General features: G+C 48.9%; 3 protein-coding genes and 1 long non-coding RNA gene across 5 annotated transcripts; 1 reads left to right on the forward strand and 3 right to left on the reverse strand.

Annotated features, from left to right (window-relative positions):
• Nucleotides 1–343: 343 nt before the first annotated feature.
• Nucleotides 344–5,475, reverse strand: LOC144056041 (pre-rRNA-processing protein TSR2 homolog). Of its 2 annotated transcripts, none has more exons than XM_077572393.1 (5): nt 5,076–5,475; nt 3,899–4,037; nt 3,319–3,410; nt 2,627–2,785; nt 344–1,411 (listed from the first exon to the last, which is right to left on the reverse strand). In XM_077572393.1, exons 1-5 carry the CDS (start codon nt 5,169–5,171, stop codon nt 1,301–1,303), a joined length of 597 nt encoding a protein of 198 aa, XP_077428519.1. In that variant the 5' UTR covers nt 5,172–5,475; the 3' UTR covers nt 344–1,300. The 2 variants fall into 2 exon arrangements, with proteins under 2 accessions (XP_077428519.1, XP_077428520.1); XM_077572394.1 differs by having other exon boundaries at nt 3,899–3,989; nt 5,076–5,464.
• Nucleotides 5,476–6,658: 1,183 nt separating this feature from the next.
• Nucleotides 6,659–12,068, reverse strand: stard15 (StAR-related lipid transfer (START) domain containing 15). The gene is made up of 6 exons (XM_077572391.1): nt 10,418–12,068; nt 10,006–10,153; nt 8,857–8,960; nt 8,656–8,773; nt 8,531–8,583; nt 6,659–6,977 (listed from the first exon to the last, which is right to left on the reverse strand). The coding sequence occupies exons 1-6, from the start codon at nt 10,562–10,564 to the stop codon at nt 6,759–6,761; spliced, it is 789 nt and encodes a 262-aa protein (XP_077428517.1). The 5' UTR covers nt 10,565–12,068; the 3' UTR covers nt 6,659–6,758.
• A 1,416-nt stretch (nt 12,069–13,484) lies between these two features.
• Nucleotides 13,485–21,763, forward strand: tgfbi (transforming growth factor, beta-induced). The gene is made up of 17 exons (XM_077572389.1): nt 13,485–13,745; nt 14,025–14,123; nt 16,988–17,052; nt 17,298–17,455; nt 17,611–17,775; nt 17,836–17,982; nt 18,074–18,215; nt 18,279–18,491; nt 19,455–19,592; nt 19,663–19,799; nt 19,862–19,998; nt 20,053–20,183; nt 20,320–20,444; nt 20,520–20,622; nt 20,691–20,770; nt 21,176–21,203; nt 21,276–21,763. The coding sequence occupies exons 1-17, from the start codon at nt 13,627–13,629 to the stop codon at nt 21,335–21,337; spliced, it is 2,049 nt and encodes a 682-aa protein (XP_077428515.1). The 5' UTR covers nt 13,485–13,626; the 3' UTR covers nt 21,338–21,763.
• LOC144056042 (uncharacterized) lies at nt 14,438–15,431 on the reverse strand. The gene is made up of 3 exons (XR_013294980.1): nt 15,311–15,431; nt 14,885–14,972; nt 14,438–14,815 (listed from the first exon to the last, which is right to left on the reverse strand). It is a non-coding gene; the product is annotated as an uncharacterized LOC144056042 (long non-coding RNA).
• Nucleotides 21,764–21,790: the final 27 nt, after the last annotated feature.

The following is a 21,790-nucleotide window of genomic DNA, read 5'->3' on the forward strand; positions in this document are numbered from 1 at the left end:
TGACTTGAATATATTTCCTATATTTAATAGAACAATCTTTATGTTAGATTACTTTCACTCTTCTTCCCATTCTTCCCTCTGAATAGGAGGGAGTCAGTGGGAGGTTCGAGTCGCCGGCCCGGCTACGGAGTGTTCGGTCCGTACAGAACCCTCTCCGAGACTCTCCTTCTCAAAGTTTATGAATCTGCTCTTGATTTTGCTTTTTCTGCTTTTTCTCCTTTTCTTTCTCCATTCTCTCAAGCCCTTTTTCCCCCTTCCCTCCTTTTTAACCCCCCCTCCTCCCCCATTTTTCACATCTCCCCCCCCCCCCTTTCTCTCTTCCTTTCACAAACCCCCCCTTTTTTTCCCCGCATCACTTTTTCTGGATTGAAATGGATTCAATAGCGATTTTGTGGGATTACAATTTTCACGCTGAGACGCCGTTGTTGTTTACCTGAGACTCGTCTCGAGGCTTCAGGTGCGAAGTGCGCTTTTCTGCATCTTTGAATATTGCCAACAAAAGATTCCACTGCATAACGTCCACCCTTTTTCCTTGATCCGCACGATATTGTGCTTGTATTGCTCCGAAAACACTCACTCAAAGTGTCCAGAAAGAAGTCGCGTCAACTGAAGTGGGCGGGGCTTTTGCCAAAGGTTCAATAGAAGATACGCTTGAACCTTGGAAGCGTTCAGCTAACCAGACGACTCCCTTCCCGCGCTCGGCAGTTAACATCGGAGAGCCGTAAAACGCCACTTTTGGTCTGAACGCACGATGGCTACGGGACTCGCCAAAAACGACGGTGTGGCTTTTCCACGGACGGAGCAGCACTTCAATATGGCATTCCGCCGCTAATGTGATGCCATATCTAAAAAGTTTGAAAGTTTGAAAGGGAAGTTCCCAACGGCACATTTCAAAATGAACGCGGTAACGATCATTTCGGTCAACCACCATTTTACAGCTCGCCTACGTTTACTGCCGACGCAAGCGCCGGAAGCGGGTCATCCCGCTGAGCTGAACGCTTGCGAGGTTCTTGCATCAACGAGCCCAACGCTTCATCCGGTTTGCAAAAAAAGCTTTCAAATGTCATATCAATTTCATGACACTTCATTATATCCCACTCCAGCTTGATTGTTGACCCAAATAAATAAATAATTTCAATTTGGCATCTTTATGTTTGGAGACTGAAACTTGACAAAAGGTCAGAAAGTTCTTTGGGGGTCGGGGGGCTAATCCCCGTCTTGTCAAAACGTCATGCAACCGATCATGTGCCACCAACTACTCAAAGTTCACGCAAGCACAGGTCAAAGTTCATCACTTGTGTCACTTCTTCTTTCCAACCAGCGTCCAGCCATCTTCGTCTTGATGAGGATGAGGAAGATGATGAGGAAGAGGATTGGTTGTGCTGACTGACGCGCTTTCAAACTCCATCACCTGCACGCAAAACATCGACCACGTCAAAGAGACGGATGAAAAAGGTGCCCGTGAGACGGATGGCCGCCGTTGGCCAAGTACAAAAACATGGCCCCGTGAGACGGATGGCCGCCGTTGGGCACCAGTCAGCTCCCAAATGCCGGATTGCATTTGCTGCCAGCTCAGGTGGAAATGTGTGCTAAGACAAAAAGGAAGAGTCCTTGGAAGTTTGCTTCGAAGGACTTTAGAGGTCAGGAAAGATCTTTGAATCTTTGAAATGTCAACTTGAAATAGAATTGACAGGATCGTGTCAAAACAAAACGAAATGCGAACATCCGAAAACAATAACAAGTGGAAAACAAAAGACTGGCTGTCCCTGCAGACTTTGGCCTCTTGGGGGCAGTGTTGTGCCGGCGTAGATCGAGACGGAAAAGACGCCGTGTTGTTCCCCTCCTCGGCCACAGGGGGGCGTGCTCAAGCGTGAAGTGCATGAGCACGCAAAATCACTTTCTTTCACAAACTGGCTGTACGCTTCCTTTGTTATTTTCTTCTTGGTTTTTTTTGTAACCTTTAATGTATTTGACAAGCTGATGAAATAAAGAATGCACTGCATTATGAGACTGGCTATTACTGGGACATTTGAACTGTACATAGATTTGGATTTTGTGAATGCTGCAAATGTATCAGTGTGTTCATACATAACACATCATAAGTTCAAATAGGAAATGCGATGACATGCATTTGCTTTATCTTCTGTCTGTGACTCCTGATATAACAAGAAGATACCTGAAAATAAAGCCACGTTTTCATGCTACCAATGAATGTATTGGAACAGGTTCCTCTGTCATTAATTAGTCCAAGGGTTAAAGCAAAAAATGTTAATTTGACAGATTTTTTTTTAGGTTTAAATTGACTTACATGGGTAAGTCACTTCTTGGCAAAGGTACCATTCAATTAGTTTCAGAAGAGTTATGAAATTTTGTGATTAAGGTTGAAAAGTTCCTTAGTGCTACTTAAAAATTGCATGACAAAATTTGACAACTCTCACAGCACATCGACATCCCCGTCTCATTCCGAAAACAAACACGCACAGCACAGTATGAGGCTTCGTATTCAGTGGTAAAGTCAAGTGCTAATGTAGAAACGTGAAGATTTTGTCTGCGGGCGAATGCAAGATTGCCGTGTAACAAAAGCAAGATGGCGGTCGCATGGAGCAGGAGCGAGCGGACGCCTCACCTGACTTTCGCCATCACTGTCTGAGTCCGACTGCGTGGGCGGGGCTGTGACCTTTGCCCTAGGCCTCTCCTTGTGTGTCAGCGATTGGATGGAGCGCGACAGCTGCTGCAGCGCCCCCTGCTGCCAATGACTGAACATCTGCATCAGTTGGACACACACCTGAGGACATGCAAACATACGGTGTGTGCGTGTGGCATACAACTCTTCAGTTCAGCTCAATGCTAACCACATTAGCATTAGCGGTGCTAATACAATTTTAATACAAGTTGATTCTGTTTGCCGTCTTTAATTATTGATTCAACAAGACGACGCGTTGCTGACGCCAGCGACGCGTGAAGTCGCCATTACGCCGTCAAAAAACATAGAGGATTATTTTTCTGCTATATGACAGGTTTGTTTTCAAGTTGGTCTTCTTTCTCACATGTTACTCATGAAAAACGTCTTATCCCATCCCTAACACACGCACACGCTAAGGCACACACTCAGCCGTATGCATTAGTTGCGCAAAATTCATTGACTTGTGTGTATTAGTTGTGTAAGTGGACTGCTCTTACATCACACTTTTACCGTATAACCAACCCGGCAGTGTTTACAGCGTGTGACCGAGTTAGCAACAGTTACTTGCTTTGTTTAGCCACAAAACTGTATAATAATAATAATAATAATAACAACAATAATGGCGGCACGTGTACCTGAGGCAAACTTCCATCATCCACCACGGTGTGAAACTCTCGATCCATGAGGGTGCCGATCAAATCTTCCACTTCATGTTGCTGCAGGTCAGCTGATGGCGTGAGACACCAAATTCAGAAAGAATATGCACAGACGCCTTCTTTCTGGATGCACAAGACCACATCTACGCAATCCCCCGCCATTTTGGATGCGCCGCTGCATGGCTGGCTTGGGCACGTTGGCGGTACGCCGATTCCGCTTTCCAGACTTGTGACAGCCATAATTCCATTCGGTTCCATTTCTGGCATTTCCATCAGACATGGAATCCCAGAAAGATTCTTTTGGAAACGCTGCTATGAACTTGCGTATGATTGGACAGTAATTTGTGGCCAGTGACGTGTGTGCCGCCCACTAAGCGGATTCTTTGAAGGAGCGCCTGATTTTGCGTTCTGTATTCATCAATGCAATGCAAAATATTCAAATGGCAATTGCGTGCTCATGGCTGCGTGCATGTTTGGAAGCGCAACGACTCTGAAACGGACAACAATTATTCGTCTGCTGAAAGGTTGTTGTTGAGTCGCTGACGGTGGACTTGTTTACCGTTGTCATGGAAGTATTGCTGGACAACATCCACCAGCCAATCAGCTTTCTCTTGCCCGTACACGCCTCCAAAGCCGTTATCCACTGCAATCTGAAAACAGATGTTGCTCATCAGTACATGAGACAACCCATCAAAGACCTACAAGGACAAAAAAAAAAGACACGAGTTGCAAAACAGAAAATGCAATGACGTAAACACAAAAACGAAACAAGAGTGTTAAGCCTCACCTGGTGAACGGTACACTTCTTTCGCAAAACAGCTTTTACATCTTTGTTCCTTTTCATTAGTTTTGAGAATGTAACTTTGATGATCAATATCTTCCCGCGGCTGCCTTTCTTACTGTTGCAAAAGTGAATGTCAGGCCCAAAAAGCGCGCGTACTCCTCTCTCACCACTTGTTCATAATGATGATGCCCTCCAACGTTCACCATTTCACAAAATATTTATATCGCCAGAAAAGCATCAACGAGAACACAAACATTTCAACGCCGGTGATTATTTTGCCGTGACCGGCAATTCTCCTGCTAGGCTTTCTCATTAATACAAGAAAGTTTCTGGTTAGTGCGAATGAGAACGTTTCTCGTCCTAACTAGAAACATATTTCACTTCTCCCCACGTCACTTCAGTGGTGGCAAAGAAAGAAAGAGAGAAGGAAAGAAAGAAGGAAAGAAAGAAAGAAAGAAAAAGAAAGAAAGAAAGACAGTACAGTGCGGTATCTGACCCCTTGACTCGAAGAAATATTGCAGCACCAATTTGTTACGACGGCTCCAACTATTTGGCCACGAGGTGGTCGCGCAGAAACTGTACTTGTGGTTCTTGCTCAATTCTCGGCAAAATAGTGCTTGGTGACGCGTTGCCGTTCACGGCAAAATGACCACTTCAAAAAGGGAATGTAACACGGCCCCAAAGCTACTGTATTCCTCCTTTGTCTCGAGAGCCGCAGATTCGTCACTTCTTGACGATAAATGAGGTCCAACGTACACGATTAGACGAAAAAGCAACGAGTCGACGTAATCAGAAATATTTCAAGACCGTCGAAAACGTTAAGCGGCGGCTGATGACTCCGTCGTTGAGTTGCGTGCGTGTCATTACGTGATCGACTGCATATTATTATTAATCATCCACAGTGAAGCGTGTGCATGGACATCATGTAAATATCTGATCAGTGTGGATTTACCTGCAGAACTGGCCAGGTGTGCAGGGCTGCTCTAACACCATCGGTGAAAAGCACACGCGAATCTTCGGACGCCGCCATGTTGGATGGGACAGACATCAACAGTCAACCTCGACGCGCTGATTTGACTCAGACTGAAAAAGTCGATCCCTTATTCATTCCGAATTCCATCTGAGCAAGCGAGCGATCGTGGTCAAAGTCAAATCAAATGTATTGATATAGCCCTGACAGCTGCGATAGGCTGTTTAGATAATCGGGATGGATCTTTTCTTTTCTTTTGTTAATACACATCATATATATACACGCACTTGACGCACGTACACTAACGAAGGGCGTTTAATCAGCAATGCGCTACCTCTCTACAGCCACCAGGGAGCGTCATTTCACCACAATATGCCCACAAGCTGGAGCCTCTTCGGCCGTTTCCACCGACAGTATCTACTCTGCTCTTTTTTTCTTTTTTTTCTTTTTCCAAATAAACGCATAAACAGTATCTATTCTACTCGACAAGACTTTGGGCGGAAAATGCGGTCTCTTGGGAAAGTCAAATCTCATAACCCTTCATGCCACCTTTCCTGTTGGATGGGTCCTTGAACCAAGGAGAGATTAAAAAGTGTTTCCTTTGGATCATGGGGAAAATAGAAACATAGGAAATAATAATAATTATGATGATTATTATTATTATGGGCACAGGGCGGCACAGTAAGTGAATGGTTATGGTTTTACTGCAGGATTCCTGTATGGAGTTATGAGAACCTCTCACTGTTGAACTCTCTCTTCAAAGTTCTTTTCAACTTTCCCTTAAGGTACTTGACGACTATCGGTCTCGTGCCTGTATTTAGCCTTAGATGGAGTTTACCACCCGCTTTGGGCTGCATTCCCAAACAACCCGACTCCGAGAAGGCCGCGCCCCGGCACGCCGGGGGCCGCTGCCGGGGGCCGCTGCCGGCCTCACACCGTCCTAAAGAACTAACTTCACTGTTTGCATCCACCATTCCGAGTATATTATGTCAGTATGGTCAATTGTGACTTACGGAGGTAAGGTTTCAATTTTGCAGCAATTGTTTTTCTCTTTTCATTGTTGAAGGATCTGACAACACAACGCAGACGCTTTTGCTGCAGAGACTAAAAATAATGTGAAAAGGCAGAGGCCAAATCAACATTTTCAAGTTCGGCTATCTTAGCTTGAGTGGCAATTCAAGATGGTGGCTTCATTTCTTGTTACGGCGAGTAAGCGGCTTTGTAAGTCCATCAGTCCGTGCTTGCGGACATTACCTGCAAAATCTTTGCTTAATAATTCAATGAACGACGCGTCTTCCCACGTAAATGGTTCTCGTAACGGTTGCAGTGTTGACAACGTAATGGAGAACTTAAATTAAATAAATCCAATTTTTAGATGTACTCACTTGCTATTCTGTCGTTTTGTCGCTCATCGTTTGTCACGCCCTCGCCCCAAAAAATGTTCATGTCGACAAGTCTGGAGATGGCTCTCCTCTTTTTTTATGTCCGTTTTCTCTCATGGCCAACATGCACGCCAAGAAGGAAGGGCTAAGCGTCACTTTTGGACGGCAAAACAAACGGAATGCTTGCAGATAGAAAATTTTATTTGGATGAGGCTCATCTGATTGACTTTGACGGATTTTCACTCACGCAAAGAAAAGAGGCCAAAGCGGAGCGCGGACACGTTCAAGTCTCGTCGTCGTCGTCGCTGTGCTTGCTCGTCACCTCGCTCAGGCCGCTCTCGTCGATGTTGTCTAACGAGTCGGCGCGTTGCAGCGTCAGCTCCGACACGCTGATGCACGGCAAGGCGTTCTGCTCGGGAAATATCCACGGCTTCAAGTGGGGATTGTGCCTGCGCTTCCATTCGGGATACTTCTGAGATGCCTTGTAGATCTTCCGCAGTGCCTGAAAAGTCACACGTCGCACGTCACACTCGCTTCAATCCCGGTGACCTTTTTACGGTCACCGCACTCGTACTTGCGGCTGCTCCAAGCGCAAATGTTATGCTAGCATGTTGCTAGCCAAACACGACATTTGAATCCAAGCCCAGCGGCGCAAACGGTTTCAACTTGAACTTTGGATGTGTCGAGTGTCAGCGGAAGAAAAGAAAAAAAAGATGCCGCGTGAGATCGATTGCCTGATGAGGAAACACAACACCGGCCGCAATTTGCAATTATTTTGTAGGTGTTTGATGGCGGTAAAAAGTTGCCTTCAGTAAACAACATTTCAAGTCGGAGAGTCAACAGCAATTCAAAGCTTCACTTTCACACCAGAGCAATAAAACAATATGCAGTCCGACAAGTTTTAATTTGCTTATCAGAGCGCTAGGATCATTTTTCCCAGGGGATGTCGTTGATATTTATCAACTGTGGCATGTGAAGACCTTTGCGACTCTTGTGACATGACCTGTTTTTATGCGTGAGTGTGCTGAGCCCTTCCTGAAGCTGCAAAATAGCAAAATTAAAAAAGCTGAGACTTTCCAGAAAGGGCTTGCCAAAAACCCACGTCAAGCAAAACCAGACAAACACTCTCTTGTGTCGCAAGCGTCATCTTCCAGCCTAAGCCTACTGACCCGACTCACATTCTGCATCATGAGATCCAGCTGCTGCCTTCCGGCAGGAGATTCAGGGCCTCCAGAACCAGGCTGAACCGCTACAAGAACTCATTCCTGCCGACATCCATCAAATTACTTAATAACCGACATTAACTAAGTGGTGCAATATATATATATATATATATATAGGAGTGTGTGTGTATTGTTTATTTTTTATATATTTATTTTATTTATTATTTATTTATTTTAATTATCTCTCTATTCTGTTGTTTTTCTTACTGTAAACTACTGCTGCACTTCTTATTTAATTTTGATTTTATCTCTTTCTATTCTGTTGTTTTTTCCTTACTGTAAACTGCAGCTGGACGGAGTCCAGGAAAAAGTTCCCCACGGGGAAAATAAAAGTATATCGTATCGTATCGTATAAAGTTCTCCTGTGGTGGTCGCAAACCCTTAAGCGCCAACAAGCGGACCGTGAGGAGCGCTTGCTGCTGTGGCGGACTACGATCACGCAGCCAAGCTCTCGTTAGTGCAGCACGACGGCCCGAGGCTCGCCGAGCACCCGGGACCCCAATGGCGGAGAATTACGCAAACACCGGCAGCGAGGAACCGCCAGGAGTCCAGAAAGCCACCAAAGCGCTCAGGCACACGACCGGGGCGCTGGCTGGGAAGACCCCAAGGAACATGCACGGATGCCAGAGAGATTAAAGATGATTTTGTATCATTTGGAAGCCCAAAAGACGACCGGTTTTTGCCAGCACTTTCAGTTGTCGTCGGCAGCGCTCACTCGCTCTCGACAACCTCAACGGATCCCGCCTGCTGTCGAGTGTTTACAAACATTTTCAAAGTCCGATGCTCAATACTCAATATGTCTTCATTGGGCTTCCTTTGAACTCAAGCTTACCTTGGGAGCCACAAACTGAGAGACTCGGTTCACCACCCATTTTGGTAAAGAACCTGCAGACAAAATGAAAGATTTGCTTCAAGCTGCTGCCGGTCGGGACTCGATTTGCATGTTTGTGTCCTCACCTCGAGGGTCCAGCTGGGTGAGGTAGTACAGAGACGAGCCGTCAGCTCCGCTGGACTGGACAAAGTATCCGGTGAGGAGGGAGACGGCGCGGACAAAGTCCTTCTTGGGAGGATGTTGCTGCGGAGACAATCCAGCCGTCATGAAAAAGGTTGCGCGGAGAGGAGGACATGACAAATGTTGACAGCACGTGGAATATTTACTGCGTGTTTGACTGAGTAGTTGATGATCAGGAAGTCACTGCCGAGAGGGAGCCACGACCTCAAGGTCACAAAATCCCGATTCTTCAGTGGACTGGGACACCTCCCTTCAATCGACAACATTCAACCTTTATTGATTAGTCAGCATTCGTCCGTCCATTTGTCCTGATTAGAGTGACGGGTGAGGCGGGGACGAGCCCTGCCGACTCTGAGCCAGAGACCAAGATAAGAAATCTTTCTTAGCTGGGCTCATCCTGGCAACTGTAAGCCTGTGAAGCCCCGACGCAAACCTTTGGGATTCATTAAGGACTATCCAAAACCAAACAAAAAAACTTGACTCGACTTGGCCCAACTCCACCCTGGATGCTGCAAGGTCAATTTGGAGCAGGGATGGGCAAACTTCGTCCTGGAGGGCCGCAGTCCTGCAGGTTTTGGATGTTTCCCTTCTCCAACACAGCTGACTCATATGATCCCCTCATCAGCAAACGCTGCATAAGCCTGATAACGATCCTGTTGATAGGAATCAGCTTGTGTTGGAAGAGGGAAACCTCCAAAACCTGCAGGACTCCGGCCCTCCGGGACCAAGTTTTCCCAACCCTGATATTGAGTCTTCAATCAAGCAAGACCACAAGATCTGTTTTCGAAATTTAGAAAAGAGCTGGAGGACAAAATAAGCCGGGAGAGAAGACGCAACGCATGCAAGAGCTTGTCTGGCTTTTTGCCGACAAACAGGAAGACGTGAATTCATGACAACATTAGCTTGAGATCTTCTCTTCAATCACTCTTTTTTTTTTTCTATTCACATGAGCACGCCAAAACTTTGTCTTTGTTTGGAACGTGGACAATCGGTGGAAGGTGCCGCAGTCGGCTGCAGGAGACAACCCTGCGGAGAGAAAAACCCCGGCACAGACCGGCAAGCTTTTGTTGTGTTGCCAAGCAAAACAAAAGGACCAAGATTGGAGCGGTCGAACCTTCGGCCACTGGGCGGAACCCGCTCTCAGAAAACGCTGCTCCAATTTTGGACCTTTTGTCTTGCTTGAGAAGCAAACCAAAGCCTTTTTGTTCTTGCTCTTTTTCAGCACGTTGGCAACAAGTCCAACATGTTGAAAGGAGCGTCAGCACTTCTTGCCAAACGACGGTTTGTCAGCTCACAGGAATAATAGCCCACGTCGGCGTTGACCGTCAGCCGGCCGATGTCGTAGGTGTCGATCATGTTGCTGTCCCACTTCCTGCGGTAGCTGGTGTCGTGGAGGACGTCGTACAGCGTGTCGGCGCTCACGCCCTTGCACACCATTTTCATCTGAGTCACATGACCAGGAGAAGAAAGAAGGTGCGGGTGAGAACGCGATACGGCCCTTCCATCCCTCGTGAAACTCGAGCTGCCGCCTCATTCAAAATTGACAAGTCAGCATCTTTAGCTGCAAATGCGCCTGTCGGCCATCTTGTTTGGTGTCCTTCTTGAAGGCTTGTTTGTGTGTTGTTGTGTCACATGCGCAACAACAAGAGGAAAATGATGACGCCAAGCAAAATGTTTGCTTTTGGCTTGCAGGTTGTGTGCGATCACCTTGATCTTGTGAACGCTGTCGCTGTCGTCGGGGCGGCACCACACGGTGACCCCTCCCTTGTGGTAGCGCCTCGACCAGCCTTGGGTGCCGAGGCACTGATCCTTGAAGGAGGAGAAGTCCGAGTCGTCGGGGATCTGAACGGCCATCTCGCACCAAAGTCTGCCCAGCTCGTGCGTGTGTGCTGGCAAGCAGGTGTCACTTTCAGGTGCCTTTCAGGTGACCTGACATCACGGGTCACGTGATCCCACGGCCCACCAATCCGCTCGCTCGCTCGCGTGGCAACGACAGCCGGCTGGAGCGCTTTGGTTGCCGGGGAGATTTCTCAGCCGCATTTTGTCGCTTGGCTGTCAAATATGTGGACGAGTTACCGCTGTTTCCTTCCCGTCAGCCGCAACTTGAAGATGACCTGCTCGGAGGAGGCTCACGGGACATTCAGCATGTCTGACACTCATATTATGCTTTCTGAAACCACTTGAGGAGTTCTTGACTTTCACCCCCACCATCACATTGTTGTCCCTCTTGAAAGAGGTTCTTGTTGACGTGTCGGCATGCTGGCCACGCCCCCTCACATGACACCTGAAAGATGTTAGCGGCTGTGCCCAAACTCATTGGCCGGCAGGCTCCTTTGAAGGTTCCTCCTCATTCAGCCTCCGTGGACCGCATAATGGGGTAGATGCCACGGACTCCCAACTTCCGGGTTCCACACATCAGCGTCTTTTCCGGCTACTGATGGCCGCGTTCCAACACTCCCAGCACCCCCACCCCTGCGCCCCCGCCGATCACCTCAACTTTCTGAAAGGGTTCGGACAACTGAGACAGACACACTACACACTCGCACCCGTCGACGACAATGCACAACCGAGGGGCACAAAGGCGGAAGCGCAAGAACTGGGACACAAACTACACGTTGCAAACAGGAAACGGAAACAACATTGATGTGTGAAAACCAGGAAGTTGGAAGTCCCGCCTCCTCCGTGGCATATACCCCATAATGCGGGGCCAAATTGGACAGCTCTGCCGCGCATGTGTCCACTCGTCACGACGATTGACAATCATTGTGAGGGCACAATTGCCACCAATTTGGACAATTTCCTCATCTTGAATGTCACAAGGTGCCGCTAAGTGATGTTGGAAGGAAGTCGGCCACAACAGCCTCAACCATCAAGAGAAGGTGCCAAAGACGAAATTTGAAATTGCGACTTGACAAGAGTGACGCAGCCTCTCGGAGGTTTCAGGTGTGCGTCAGCAAGTCGAATGGCCAGCAGGTAGCGCCACGTGACCCGCTTGAGTCTGGAACCAAACCTTGCTGCAAGACAGGCAGACAGGATTATGTGTGTGCTCAAGGCAGGAAGAGCGCAAATTCTTACAGGTCAAAGGTCAAGCAAGAGATCCCGTCTTGCCCGTGTGACCTTTCAACAGGCTGTTTGAAGAGTCGCGCACGCACACGCGAGAGTGGCCATTAAGTGGCTTCACACTTTCATTAGGGAAAGTTTTCTTTGCTTTCTTTCACCAACACAGCGTGGAGTTGCTGTAATTTGATTAACAATAACAACAAATATTCTTCTTGTTATACACAATAATAAGAATCATGAATTGGTCCATTTACATATAAGCTCATTAATAACGGTAAAGACATTTACTACTACTACACTACTTACATTACTTTTCTAATTGAGAACTCTCTTTTTTTTATGCTGCCTTGAGCGTCTCCCACGCTGAAAAGTCCGACTTTCCAAAAGTTGGTCATGAGTTCACATTGGAAATGCAAATCAAGACATCAGTGAACCACTCGAGTAGTTTGACGGCGGACCAACACAAATCCAATTTTCCAATTGCGTGCAATTGCGTGCAATTGCGTGCAATTGCGTGCAATTGCGTGCAATTGCGTGCAATTGCGTGCAATTGCGTGCAATTGCGTGCAATTGCGTGCAATTGCGTGCAATTGCGTGCAATTGCGTGCAATTGCGTGCAATTGCGTGCAATTGCGTGCAATTGCGTGCAAATGAGGCATACACGTGACGTGCAGTTTCAAGGCGGCAGGTTCGCACGTCCGCTTCTCACTTGGCCGCTTAAATGCCACTTCTTCACGTGTGCTTGCTTTTCCTCCTACATTCCAAACACAAATCAACGAGTTGCCAAGGCGGCTGTCGGTCTTCGTCGGTCCGATTGGACTATTCTCGGACATCCAGCACTAATTCGCAACCCGCGAAAAATGCGCTGACATTTGAACTTGTCACTTCCGCTTTCATCCTGAGCACAGGAAGTGTGTTGAAAGCTTCAAGGTGGAGTCAGCAGGAGAATTGTTGACTTTTCCTCAACGCTCCGTCCGTGTGGACCAGCCGCTGTATGGAAAAGTGCTCCAGCAGGACTCGACTCGCGCCAGGAAACTCCCGAAAGCTCCTCCATCATTTGTCCAAACAAAATCACTTTCCACATGTCGCTTGGATCACATGACGTCATCAGCAGCTTCACCCATGCAAAATGTGCGCTCAAGTCATACACAGGAGACGTGCGTGTGTGCGTGCTGTCGTTTTTTCATATCGGATGACATCATCACTAGCGTTCGTCCAAGTGATGATGATGATGATGATGTCGAGAAATATATTTATCAAACGACTGGCCATGAATTCAGGGGAAAATATTCGACCTAATATCTGCAACTTTGTTGGTCTTTTTTTATTTATTTGTTGAAATGTTGCATTCACAAAGCCACATTTTCAAATATATTCCATGTTTGAAGTTATTTTTGATTGATATTAGTCGTTCCATTTGTGTATTTGAGGTCTGTCATTTATGTATTTTTAAGGATGACCATTTTGGTTCATGATAATGTAACGTTGAACTGGAATGTCTGAGACAGTGTTTGTATATATTTTCGCTGTTGGTTCGAATTTGTTCATATTGACAAAAGATTTGTTAGTGAATTGTCAAATGCTATTTTGTCAATAAAAAATCGTTGAGTTGACAATTGAAATGAACACCAATGCACGATGACGAACGACAGGAATAATCAGTGACGTTCTTTTTCTCAGTCTCCGCCCAGTGAGCTGCAGACCCCTACGCACCTCCAAAGACCCCCGCCCGAACACCGGCCCCCACCCGCCCCCGTCGCCTCCGCCTGTAGCATTTTCAAAGTGAGCAGAAGCAGCGGCGGCCGCGCAAGAGCAAGAAGGAAGCAAAAGTCGAGCTGGAATTTGTTGCGCGCAGGATGAAGTCGACTGGCGTGCTGGCCTTGTTGCTCGTTTGCTTGTGGTGGAGCCCGAGCGGCGGCCGCTCGCCTTACCAGGCCGTCCTGCAGCACAGCCGCGTCCGGGGGCGCCAGCAAGGGTGAGCGAGCGACTTGATCACTAACCATGAGTAACCAACCAGTAACGTGGAAGGAAGCCTGCCTTGACTAGCGGCACCATTGTTCGTCGTCTTGGCACTCGAGTGATGCGCAGGCGCGTTGCAAATGCTCCAAATCAAAGTGAAAATGTTGGCGAGGAAAGTAAAAGTGACTGAAAGTTAGTCAGTGAAGCAACAAAATGGATGAAATGTCCAATCGGTGGAATGTTGAAGGTCCATGTGTGTGAGATGAAACACTGTTTTGTGTGTCGCCCCCTGCAGGCCGAACGTGTGCGCCATGCAGCAGCCGCGAGGCAGCGACAAGAAATATTTCGCCAACTGCAAGCAGTGGTACCACCGCAAGATCTGCAACCAGCCCACGTGAGTGCCCCCCCTCCCCCCTTACCTTTGGGGGGGTCGGGCTGTGCTGTCAACAGGCAAGCACAGCCCAACGACAAAAGCGGGCAAACAAAAAGCTCCCCTACGCACAAAAGATGTCCAAAGAGACTACTTGGGTCAAATTGGTCTTGAAAGCAACAATGAGGTCGATTGCAAAATTCAAAGGCAGACAAAAATCGGACAAGGGCGGGGACGGCGTTACAGCGGAGTTTTGGGGGGTCTCCAGCCAAACAAGATGACCAAAGTCCGAGTGCAGTCGAATCGCAGCCTGGTGCGTCCGAATGAATTTTGCTGCTCGTCCAGCCAATCACAAATCACACTCGCGTGCTTGCCTTTAAGACAATCGGAAACGACAGCCTCGATCCACAGCACGACTGCAGCCTTGCATGTACGACAATATGTTGCGTGCCACCAGACGCCACTTTGACATCTACTTTCACTTTATTTCGTAAAGCTTGACAATGTTCATGTTACACATTTTTCCACGTCTTACACGCGCCAATGGCCAGATGAGTACAAAGAGGCCTGACCTTTCAACTGCGCCTCCCAGCGCGGATCTTCCCTTCAGTGTTTGGGGCCAACACACACCAGTTTCCTTGCACGAGCTTGATGCAGTGGCTGCAGTTGCGCTTCAGGCCAGAGGGGGCAGTGACGAGTAAAAAAACAAAAACAAACTAAAGAGAGAGAAAAAAAGTGACGAGCTCCACAAAGCATCTTGACGTTATTACGTTGTGATCACTGACCTGAATATATGACTGGATAGCCCAAGACTTTTGAAGCCGTGAGGTTGCCATATTGCTCCTCCCAAGAAACGTTTCTCAACATACAATCCTATACATTTACAGTATCCAAATTGGAGAACATTTGAGACAGTACTTAGTGGAAAGCGCATGATTTATCATGTTTAAAACTTCTTAACCATGAACAAGAGGACTTCAGACATTTTACAACATGCCTTAAATACATGTAAACATGATATGCTTAATGATGTTCACAGGAGCAAACTTGTATATTTTCAGTTAAAGAATTCTAATTGTAATTCAACAAAATCTAATCCTCTGCCAAATCTAATATCAGGCTCAAAGGAACTGAGCGATAAAAAGCCTTCAAAGCAGCGCACACTGTCCAGTTGGTCATTTTTTTTTGACTTGTTAATAAATAGTACCTACAATCGAGGCGCCCTGTCGCAGCATCAGGTCGAAATGTAAGCATCGTATATTGTCGTCGTATACTGTCATACATTGTCGGATGTCGTTATATATGGTTGGTATAGCGCCGTCCATGTGCACGACTTTTGGCCACGTGCACAAAATCAAGAGAAGACAAAGTTTGAAGCAAAAAAACTGACAAAACGCTGCTGCTGTCTCTCCTTGCACTCATGATGGCCCCCTGGTGGTCACCGCCGTATCGTTTTTGTTTTTTCCAAGTCTGGAAAAGTGGTTTGACTCGCGGGTTGTTTTGTTGCCGAGGTCAAATGAGGTCAAGCCAAGGAAGGACGCTTGCTGGCGTCTTTGTTTGCATGCAAACCTTCTGCTCCGTCATGTCGATAGTGACTTTTAGTTGATTTTGCTTTTGTGAAAGGCAAGCGGACATTTTGTCATCCATGTTGTGCAAAGTTCCCATGTGGAAGTTGTGGAATGTTGGAGCAGCAAAACGTTTTTTTGCAAACTTGAAAAGTCTTCAGCAAGACTTGACGCGCTTGACTTGGAAGTGAAAGCAGAGACGTTTTTTGTGGCTTGATTGAAATTGTTGTCAAATGCTCCACGTTTTCCTTTTCTTGCTCGTCTCGGCCTCGTCAGCCAGGAAGTTTTGGGTTTTTTTCTCTGGCTGGCCTGCAGACACGTTTGTCTGCAGATTTTGGCTGTGTGCTTTTCCAGTCCCGTTGATGACGGAAATGTCAACAGGAAGTCAAGAGGCCGGCTTTCCTGCCCACTTTCAACTCGGGCAGCTGGATGAGATCTTTGTGCCGACCCCTCGCATGCTTGCCTTCATCCTCTCGGCGCGCGCGCAAACACGCACACACTGCGTGGGAAGGCACGAGCAACATTTAGCAACCGTCAGGGAGGGAGGAATCATACGGGGAAAACTTTTACTAACAACTTTTACGAGCAAGCAAGAATTTCCGTGTCTGCTGAGTTCCATCAGGTGGGCTGCTGGAAAAATCCACTTTTACGGCCTTCACAACAGATGACGTCTTACGCCAACAGCAACATTTTGTTTTCTTTCTTCTGAATGCGAGGGCGGCGTCAGTCATTTCATGTGACACCGTCGATGCAATGTCATTAGTTGGCTTTCCATCCACCCATTTTTATTTACATTTTCAAGAAATGCAAAAAGAAAACTGAATGGAAACGCGAGAAATTCGAAAAAGGGCCCAAAATTGTGGGGTGGGGGGGGGGGGGTGTTGGGTTGAAACGTATCGAAAAGAGGAAAATGCAAATTTTGGCGACGGAAACTGTTTTTTTGCGAATAAAGTAAGGTATGTTTGGGGGGGCCGACCAAACACAAATTTTTGGGGAATTAATTCAAGAAGTGAATATTCATGCAATTTGTGATGGAAAACAGCAAAGTAACGCTACGTTTGATCAAGAATGACAAAAGAAAACTCAAAACGACGTCATCGCACGGCGCAGTCACTTCCTGGTCTTCTTCTTCTTTGAAATGACTGCTGGCTCACATCTCTATGGTGTATAGCGCCACCTACAGCGGCGGAGTCCCCTCTCAATATTGGCAAAAGAAGAACAGATGGAAACGGACAGAAGCTGCGTGTGCGCATTTGCAGTAAATTTGCTTGAAAAATTTGAAACAATTGAATGGAAAGCTGACGTTGTTGATGTCGTGGACAGGGTGGTGACTTACGAGTGCTGTCCAGGTTACGAGAAGATTCCTGGAGAGAGGGGCTGCCCTGCAGGTATGACCTTTGACCTCTAAGACAAATGCAGTTTGTCAGCCGTGACCCCTGACCCCTTGCCTCTGTCTTTAGGCCCACTTTTTTCTCGGGCCTGGTAGCAAACATGCAAGCTTTGTGCAATCGTGTCACGCGGTGACAACGGACTTTGTTTGACTTTTCCTCCTTTCTTGTGCATCTCTTTGATGTGGCGGAGCCCGTTGACCACGCCCATTGACCACGCCCATTGACGGCGGTCTCGTTTGCAGCTCTGCCCCTGGTCAACATCTACAAGACGGTGGGGGCGGTGGGCGCTTCCACCACCAAGATGTACGCCGACAGAGCCCAACTGAGGGAGGAGATCGAAGGGCCCGGAAGTTTCACCTTCTTCGCTCCCAGCAACGAGGCGTGGGCCGCGTTGCCCACGGTCGGTGCGCCCGCCCGCCCGCGTCTTTCCTGGCAAACTCCCCAAATGTGCCCCATTGCCGAGACGCTTCGCTCAAGCGCAGTTGCTTCCAAATTCAATTCCTTCCGTCCCAACAAAGCACGGTGGCGTTTGCATGTGTGTGTGCGTGCGCGCAGGAGATCCTGGACGCGCTGGTGAGCAACGTGAACATCGAGCTGCTCAACGCTCTCCACTACCACATGATCGCGCGCCGCCTGACGTCCGAAGAGCTCAAGCACGGCTCGTCCTTCTCCTCCATGTATCAGGACTTCCACGTGCACGTGCACCACTACTCCAACGGGGTAACGCACGCACACGCACGCAAGCACACGCACGCCATCCCAAATACTTTTGTCCTTCAGATCGTGACGGTGAACTGCGCTCGTCTGATCAAAGCGGACCAGCACGCCACGAACGGGATGGTGCACGTGGTGGACCGCGTCATCACGGCCGTTTCCAACAACGTGCACGCGCTGGTGGACGTGGACGACGAGCTGGAGACGCTGCGCGTGAGTGCCGACTTTGCCCGTCGGCGGTCGCCAGCCGGACGCCGCCGACCGCCGCTTGGCCTTCCTTCCTTCCTTCCTTCCTTCCTTCTAGACGGCCATCGCCGCCGCCGGTCTGAGCAACGTTCTGGAGGGCGAGGGTCAGTACACCGTCTTCGCTCCCACCAACGAGGCCTTCCGCAAGATCCCGCAAGAGACCCTGAACAGAATCCTGGGGGACCCCGTGTCCCTTCGAGGTGAGGCCGTTTGTCTGCTCACGTGCGGCGCTCACCTGCACGCTCACGTGCGCTCCCTTCCAGACCTGCTCAACTACCACATGGTGAAGAACGTGCGCTGCGCTGAGTCCATCGTGTCGGGAACGCCGATGGAGACGCTGCAGGGCGCCGTTCTGGAGGTGGGATGCGACGGCGAGCGGCTGACGGTCAACGGCGAGGCCGTGGTGGTCAAGAAGGACCAGCTGGCCACGAACGGCGTCGTCCACTACATCGACCGACTGCTCATCCCGGACTCGGGTACCACACGCCAAACGTTGGCCAAACGGGCGGGCATGGCAGACCCGTGTCGGAACGTTGGCCCATTCCAACAAAAATGCCGACTGATGTCCAGCGATGCCATCAATGGCCGTATTGCGCTCGCAAGTTCACATTTTCAAGTGCGCGCCACATCATACGTTACGGTACTGTCGTGGAGTTCCCGCATTTGCGCCGTCATTTGCATGCAAGGAAACTTCATTTCGCATGAGCGGTCGCGTCAAGGCTAATGGCTACATGCTGCGTGTCTTTGATGTAGCCCAGAAGTGGAGGGGATCCTCCTCCTGCGCCAGAAAACCAAAACCAAAACACATTGAGATTGCAAGTAGATCTGGTGGTTGCGTTGGCTGCTAAATGTCATCTTGGATGGTAAACAAGTGATCCACTAACCACAAACGTACGCCGACTTCCTCACCTTCCTCATCGTCATGCTCTTCTCTTTTTTTCTTGTTCTTTTTGTTTAAATCGAAGTCCTGGCCGGTATTTCATCGTATATCATTTCTTTGCAATGATATTGTCCCACATTGTTTTCAGTTTTTAATTGAATTTATGGATCGAAAAAAAAAGTTAGGGTTAGGGTTTACTTTCTAAAAAAAAAAAAAATCTTTTAATGTATCTTGACTTCTGAACAATCAGATTTAGGAGCAACCTCTCGGAACGCCTTGCGTGAGTACGTTGAGGAAGTCCTGTCCTGTCCTGTCCTGTCCTGTCCTAACAACTCGGCAATGTCCTCAACACAAGTCCGATGACCGTCAATACTAGCAAGTAGCGCTCAACGTGTTATACTGTTCTTATTACTGTTAACTCGTCTCAGCCGTCGGCTAAGAACCGGGCCAGGTACTTGCAAGCGAGCAGCGGGTCAAAGTTGAGCATGAAAGAAGCTAAAAAAGAAAACAAAGATCCAAAAGCCTTTTGGAGGTGAAAACAAGAAACGATGTGTTGCAGCCAAAACTTTGCTGGAGTTGGCCGAAAGCTCCAACGTGGCCACGGCGAGCCGAATGTTTGTGGAGGCGGGCCTGAGCCACCACCTGAAGGGTTCGGAACCTCTGACCATGCTGGCTCCTCTGGATGACGCCTTCACAGGTTCGAGAGCGCCCGCCGCGACGGCCCCGCCCCGCTCTTGATCTTTGGCTTGGCGTCTTGACTTTGGCAGGACGCGTGGGCGGCGACATGGGGAAGGTGATGACCAATCACATCGTCAAGGGCCAGCTGTCGTCCAAGTCCTTGTACCACAATCAGGAGCTGGAGACGCTGGCGGGCGTCAAACTGCGAGTTTTTGTCTACAGAAACGTAAGCAGTCTCATTCGGGAAGCGCCGCTTCCGCCCAACACACTCGTCACTTCCTGTCACAGAACTTGTGCATCGAGAACGCCTGCCTGGCCGCCCACGACAAGACGGGCCGCTACGGCACCCTGCTGACGGTGGACCACGTGCTGTCGCCCCCCACGGGAACGCTGATGGACGTGCTGAAGGCGGACGAGCGCTTCGGGTGAGTTGAGCAATCGGCGCTCGGGGACGGGCCGCAACTTGTCCGCTTTTTCAGCGTCCTGGTCGGCGCCATCCAATTGGCCGGAATGACGGAGCTGCTCAACCAGCCGGGAGCGCTGACCTTCTTCGCTCCCACCGACGCTGCCTTCCAGGCCATGACGCAACCCGAAGTCAACAAGCTGATGCGTGAGTCCACTTTGGGGAATTTGATGGCGTCTCTTCGGCTTCTTTGCTGACGCTGCCGGTTGATTTAAAGGACAAACATTTGCATTCTGCCGTCGCCGAGCAGACAAATATTTACGTGAACGTCAACCTTCCGCAGGCGACCGCCAGCAGCTGTCGGCCTTGCTCAAGTACCACCTGGGCGAGGGGATGGTGGTCAGCGGCGGCGTGGGCGCCCACACCAGGATCACGCCCCTGCAGGGTGACAAGCTGGAGCTGGGCGTGGTCAGTGCCGTACGGCGTCGCGCTTGCGTTTTGCGCAACTCAACTTAACATGGCCCGTCTGTCTGTCGCCGGCAGAGGAACTACACGGTCTTCGTCAACCGAGTGCCGGTGGCCCACGGCGACCTGATGGCCACCAACGGCGTGGTGCACGCCGTCGACAGCCTCGTCAAGCCGCTGCGTGAGTACCACTCCGTCGCCGACGCCCGCCGTCCGCTTTGGCTAAAGACGCCGACCGTTTGCCCGCAGCTCCCAAGGTGGAGCGGGAGCAAGCTGACGGCACGCCGGCGCACCTCCGGACTTCTTCGTCTTCTTCTACCTCTTCCACGGTGAGCATCGGCACGGATGACATCGCCGCCAAACCGACGTTTTTGTCGAGCCAGCTGAGAAAATAAGCCAGCACTCCGATTGGCTCCTGGCTCGCGTTTCTGCACGAGGCAAGACACGGAAGTGACAAAAGGAAACAAGTAGATTTGTAATCGATTTTCATCGCATGAAAATTCCATGTTGACCTTCAATATGAAGCTTGTCAAGAGGAAGGTCAACATTGAAAACGAGGCTAATCTTCTTCTTGGGCTTTTTATATTTGAGGCGCAGCAGGCACAATCGTCGCTTCACACGAGCCGCCGTCACTTTTTTACAAGCATACGTTCGGTCGGTCGGTCGTTAGCTCGAGAGTCGTGGGTTTGGTGGCTCGAGGTTGACGTCGTCCATTTTGTTTGCCTCTTGTCCAGCGCTCGGACTCGGGGAGCTTCAGGAACGGTGAGTTTTTCCTCAAAGCGGACCTGCTGAAACGCCGGACCGGGTCCTGACTTTCCTCCTCTTCCCTGGCAGATGACCTTTTCCAGAAGGTCATCCAAAGTCGCTCCAGCAGGATGATGAACGTCGCTCAGTGATGTCACAATTTCCTGCTACGTTTCCAATCAGCGGCTCGCTCACTTCCTGTTGACAATCTGGCACGCGCGCTGTAAACATTTGGAGCTTCCAAAAACTTCAAATTCAATCAGCGGAGTCGACTTGAAGGCAAAAATTAGGTGCAAAGTGGAGAAAGCTTTCTTTGCTTCTTGTTGCTAACGAGCTCGTTAGCATCGCTAACTGGCTAACGCTTGCTATTTGCTAGCTCAATTACTAACAAAAGAAAATCATCAACAAAAGCATTTGCTCTTGCTCAGAAGCATTTGGGGAAACGTTGCAGGCCCAAATGTCCGTTTTTGTTCAATGATGTTGATTTGATAGGTTTTATAAAATAAATCTGTGGTGTGATGAAGCCCGTTTGTGATTGCGAGTTGACAAGCAAACGGGTGCAAAATGCACAGAAAACACTTGAAAGTCACTTTATGGTTCTTTTG

This window comes from Vanacampus margaritifer, chromosome 8, assembly GCF_051991255.1.
Source record: "Vanacampus margaritifer isolate UIUO_Vmar chromosome 8, RoL_Vmar_1.0, whole genome shotgun sequence".
Taxonomy (NCBI): Eukaryota; Metazoa; Chordata; class Actinopteri; order Syngnathiformes; family Syngnathidae; genus Vanacampus; species Vanacampus margaritifer.

What these genes read in the sequence shown, in the direction of transcription:
- tgfbi (XM_077572389.1), top strand. Translation starts at nt 13,627, where the DNA reads ATGAAGTCGACTGGCGTGCTGGCCTTGTTGCTCGTTTGCTTGTGGTGG. An exon ending in CTTCTTCTACCTCTTCCACG is followed by an intron (nt 20,771 to 21,175) that starts GTGAGCATCGGC and finishes CCTCTTGTCCAG; the next exon opens with CGCTCGGACTCGGGGAGCTT. An exon ending in CTCGGGGAGCTTCAGGAACG is followed by an intron (nt 21,204 to 21,275) that starts GTGAGTTTTTCC and finishes CTTCCCTGGCAG; the next exon opens with ATGACCTTTTCCAGAAGGTC.
- stard15 (XM_077572391.1), bottom strand. Translation starts at nt 10,564, where the DNA reads ATGGCCGTTCAGATCCCCGACGACTCGGACTTCTCCTCCTTCAAGGAT. An exon ending in ACTACTCAGTCAAACACGCA is followed by an intron (nt 8,774 to 8,856) that starts GTAAATATTCCA and finishes TTGTCTCCGCAG; the next exon opens with CAACATCCTCCCAAGAAGGA. An exon ending in CACCCAGCTGGACCCTCGAG is followed by an intron (nt 8,584 to 8,655) that starts GTGAGGACACAA and finishes TTTTGTCTGCAG; the next exon opens with GTTCTTTACCAAAATGGGTG.
- LOC144056041 (XM_077572393.1), bottom strand. Translation starts at nt 5,171, where the DNA reads ATGTCTGTCCCATCCAACATGGCGGCGTCCGAAGATTCGCGTGTGCTT. An exon ending in ACACCTGGCCAGTTCTGCAG is followed by an intron (nt 4,038 to 5,075) that starts GTAAATCCACAC and finishes TTGTCCTTGTAG; the next exon opens with GTCTTTGATGGGTTGTCTCA. An exon ending in GCAATACTTCCATGACAACG is followed by an intron (nt 3,411 to 3,898) that starts GTAAACAAGTCC and finishes TCACGCCATCAG; the next exon opens with CTGACCTGCAGCAACATGAA.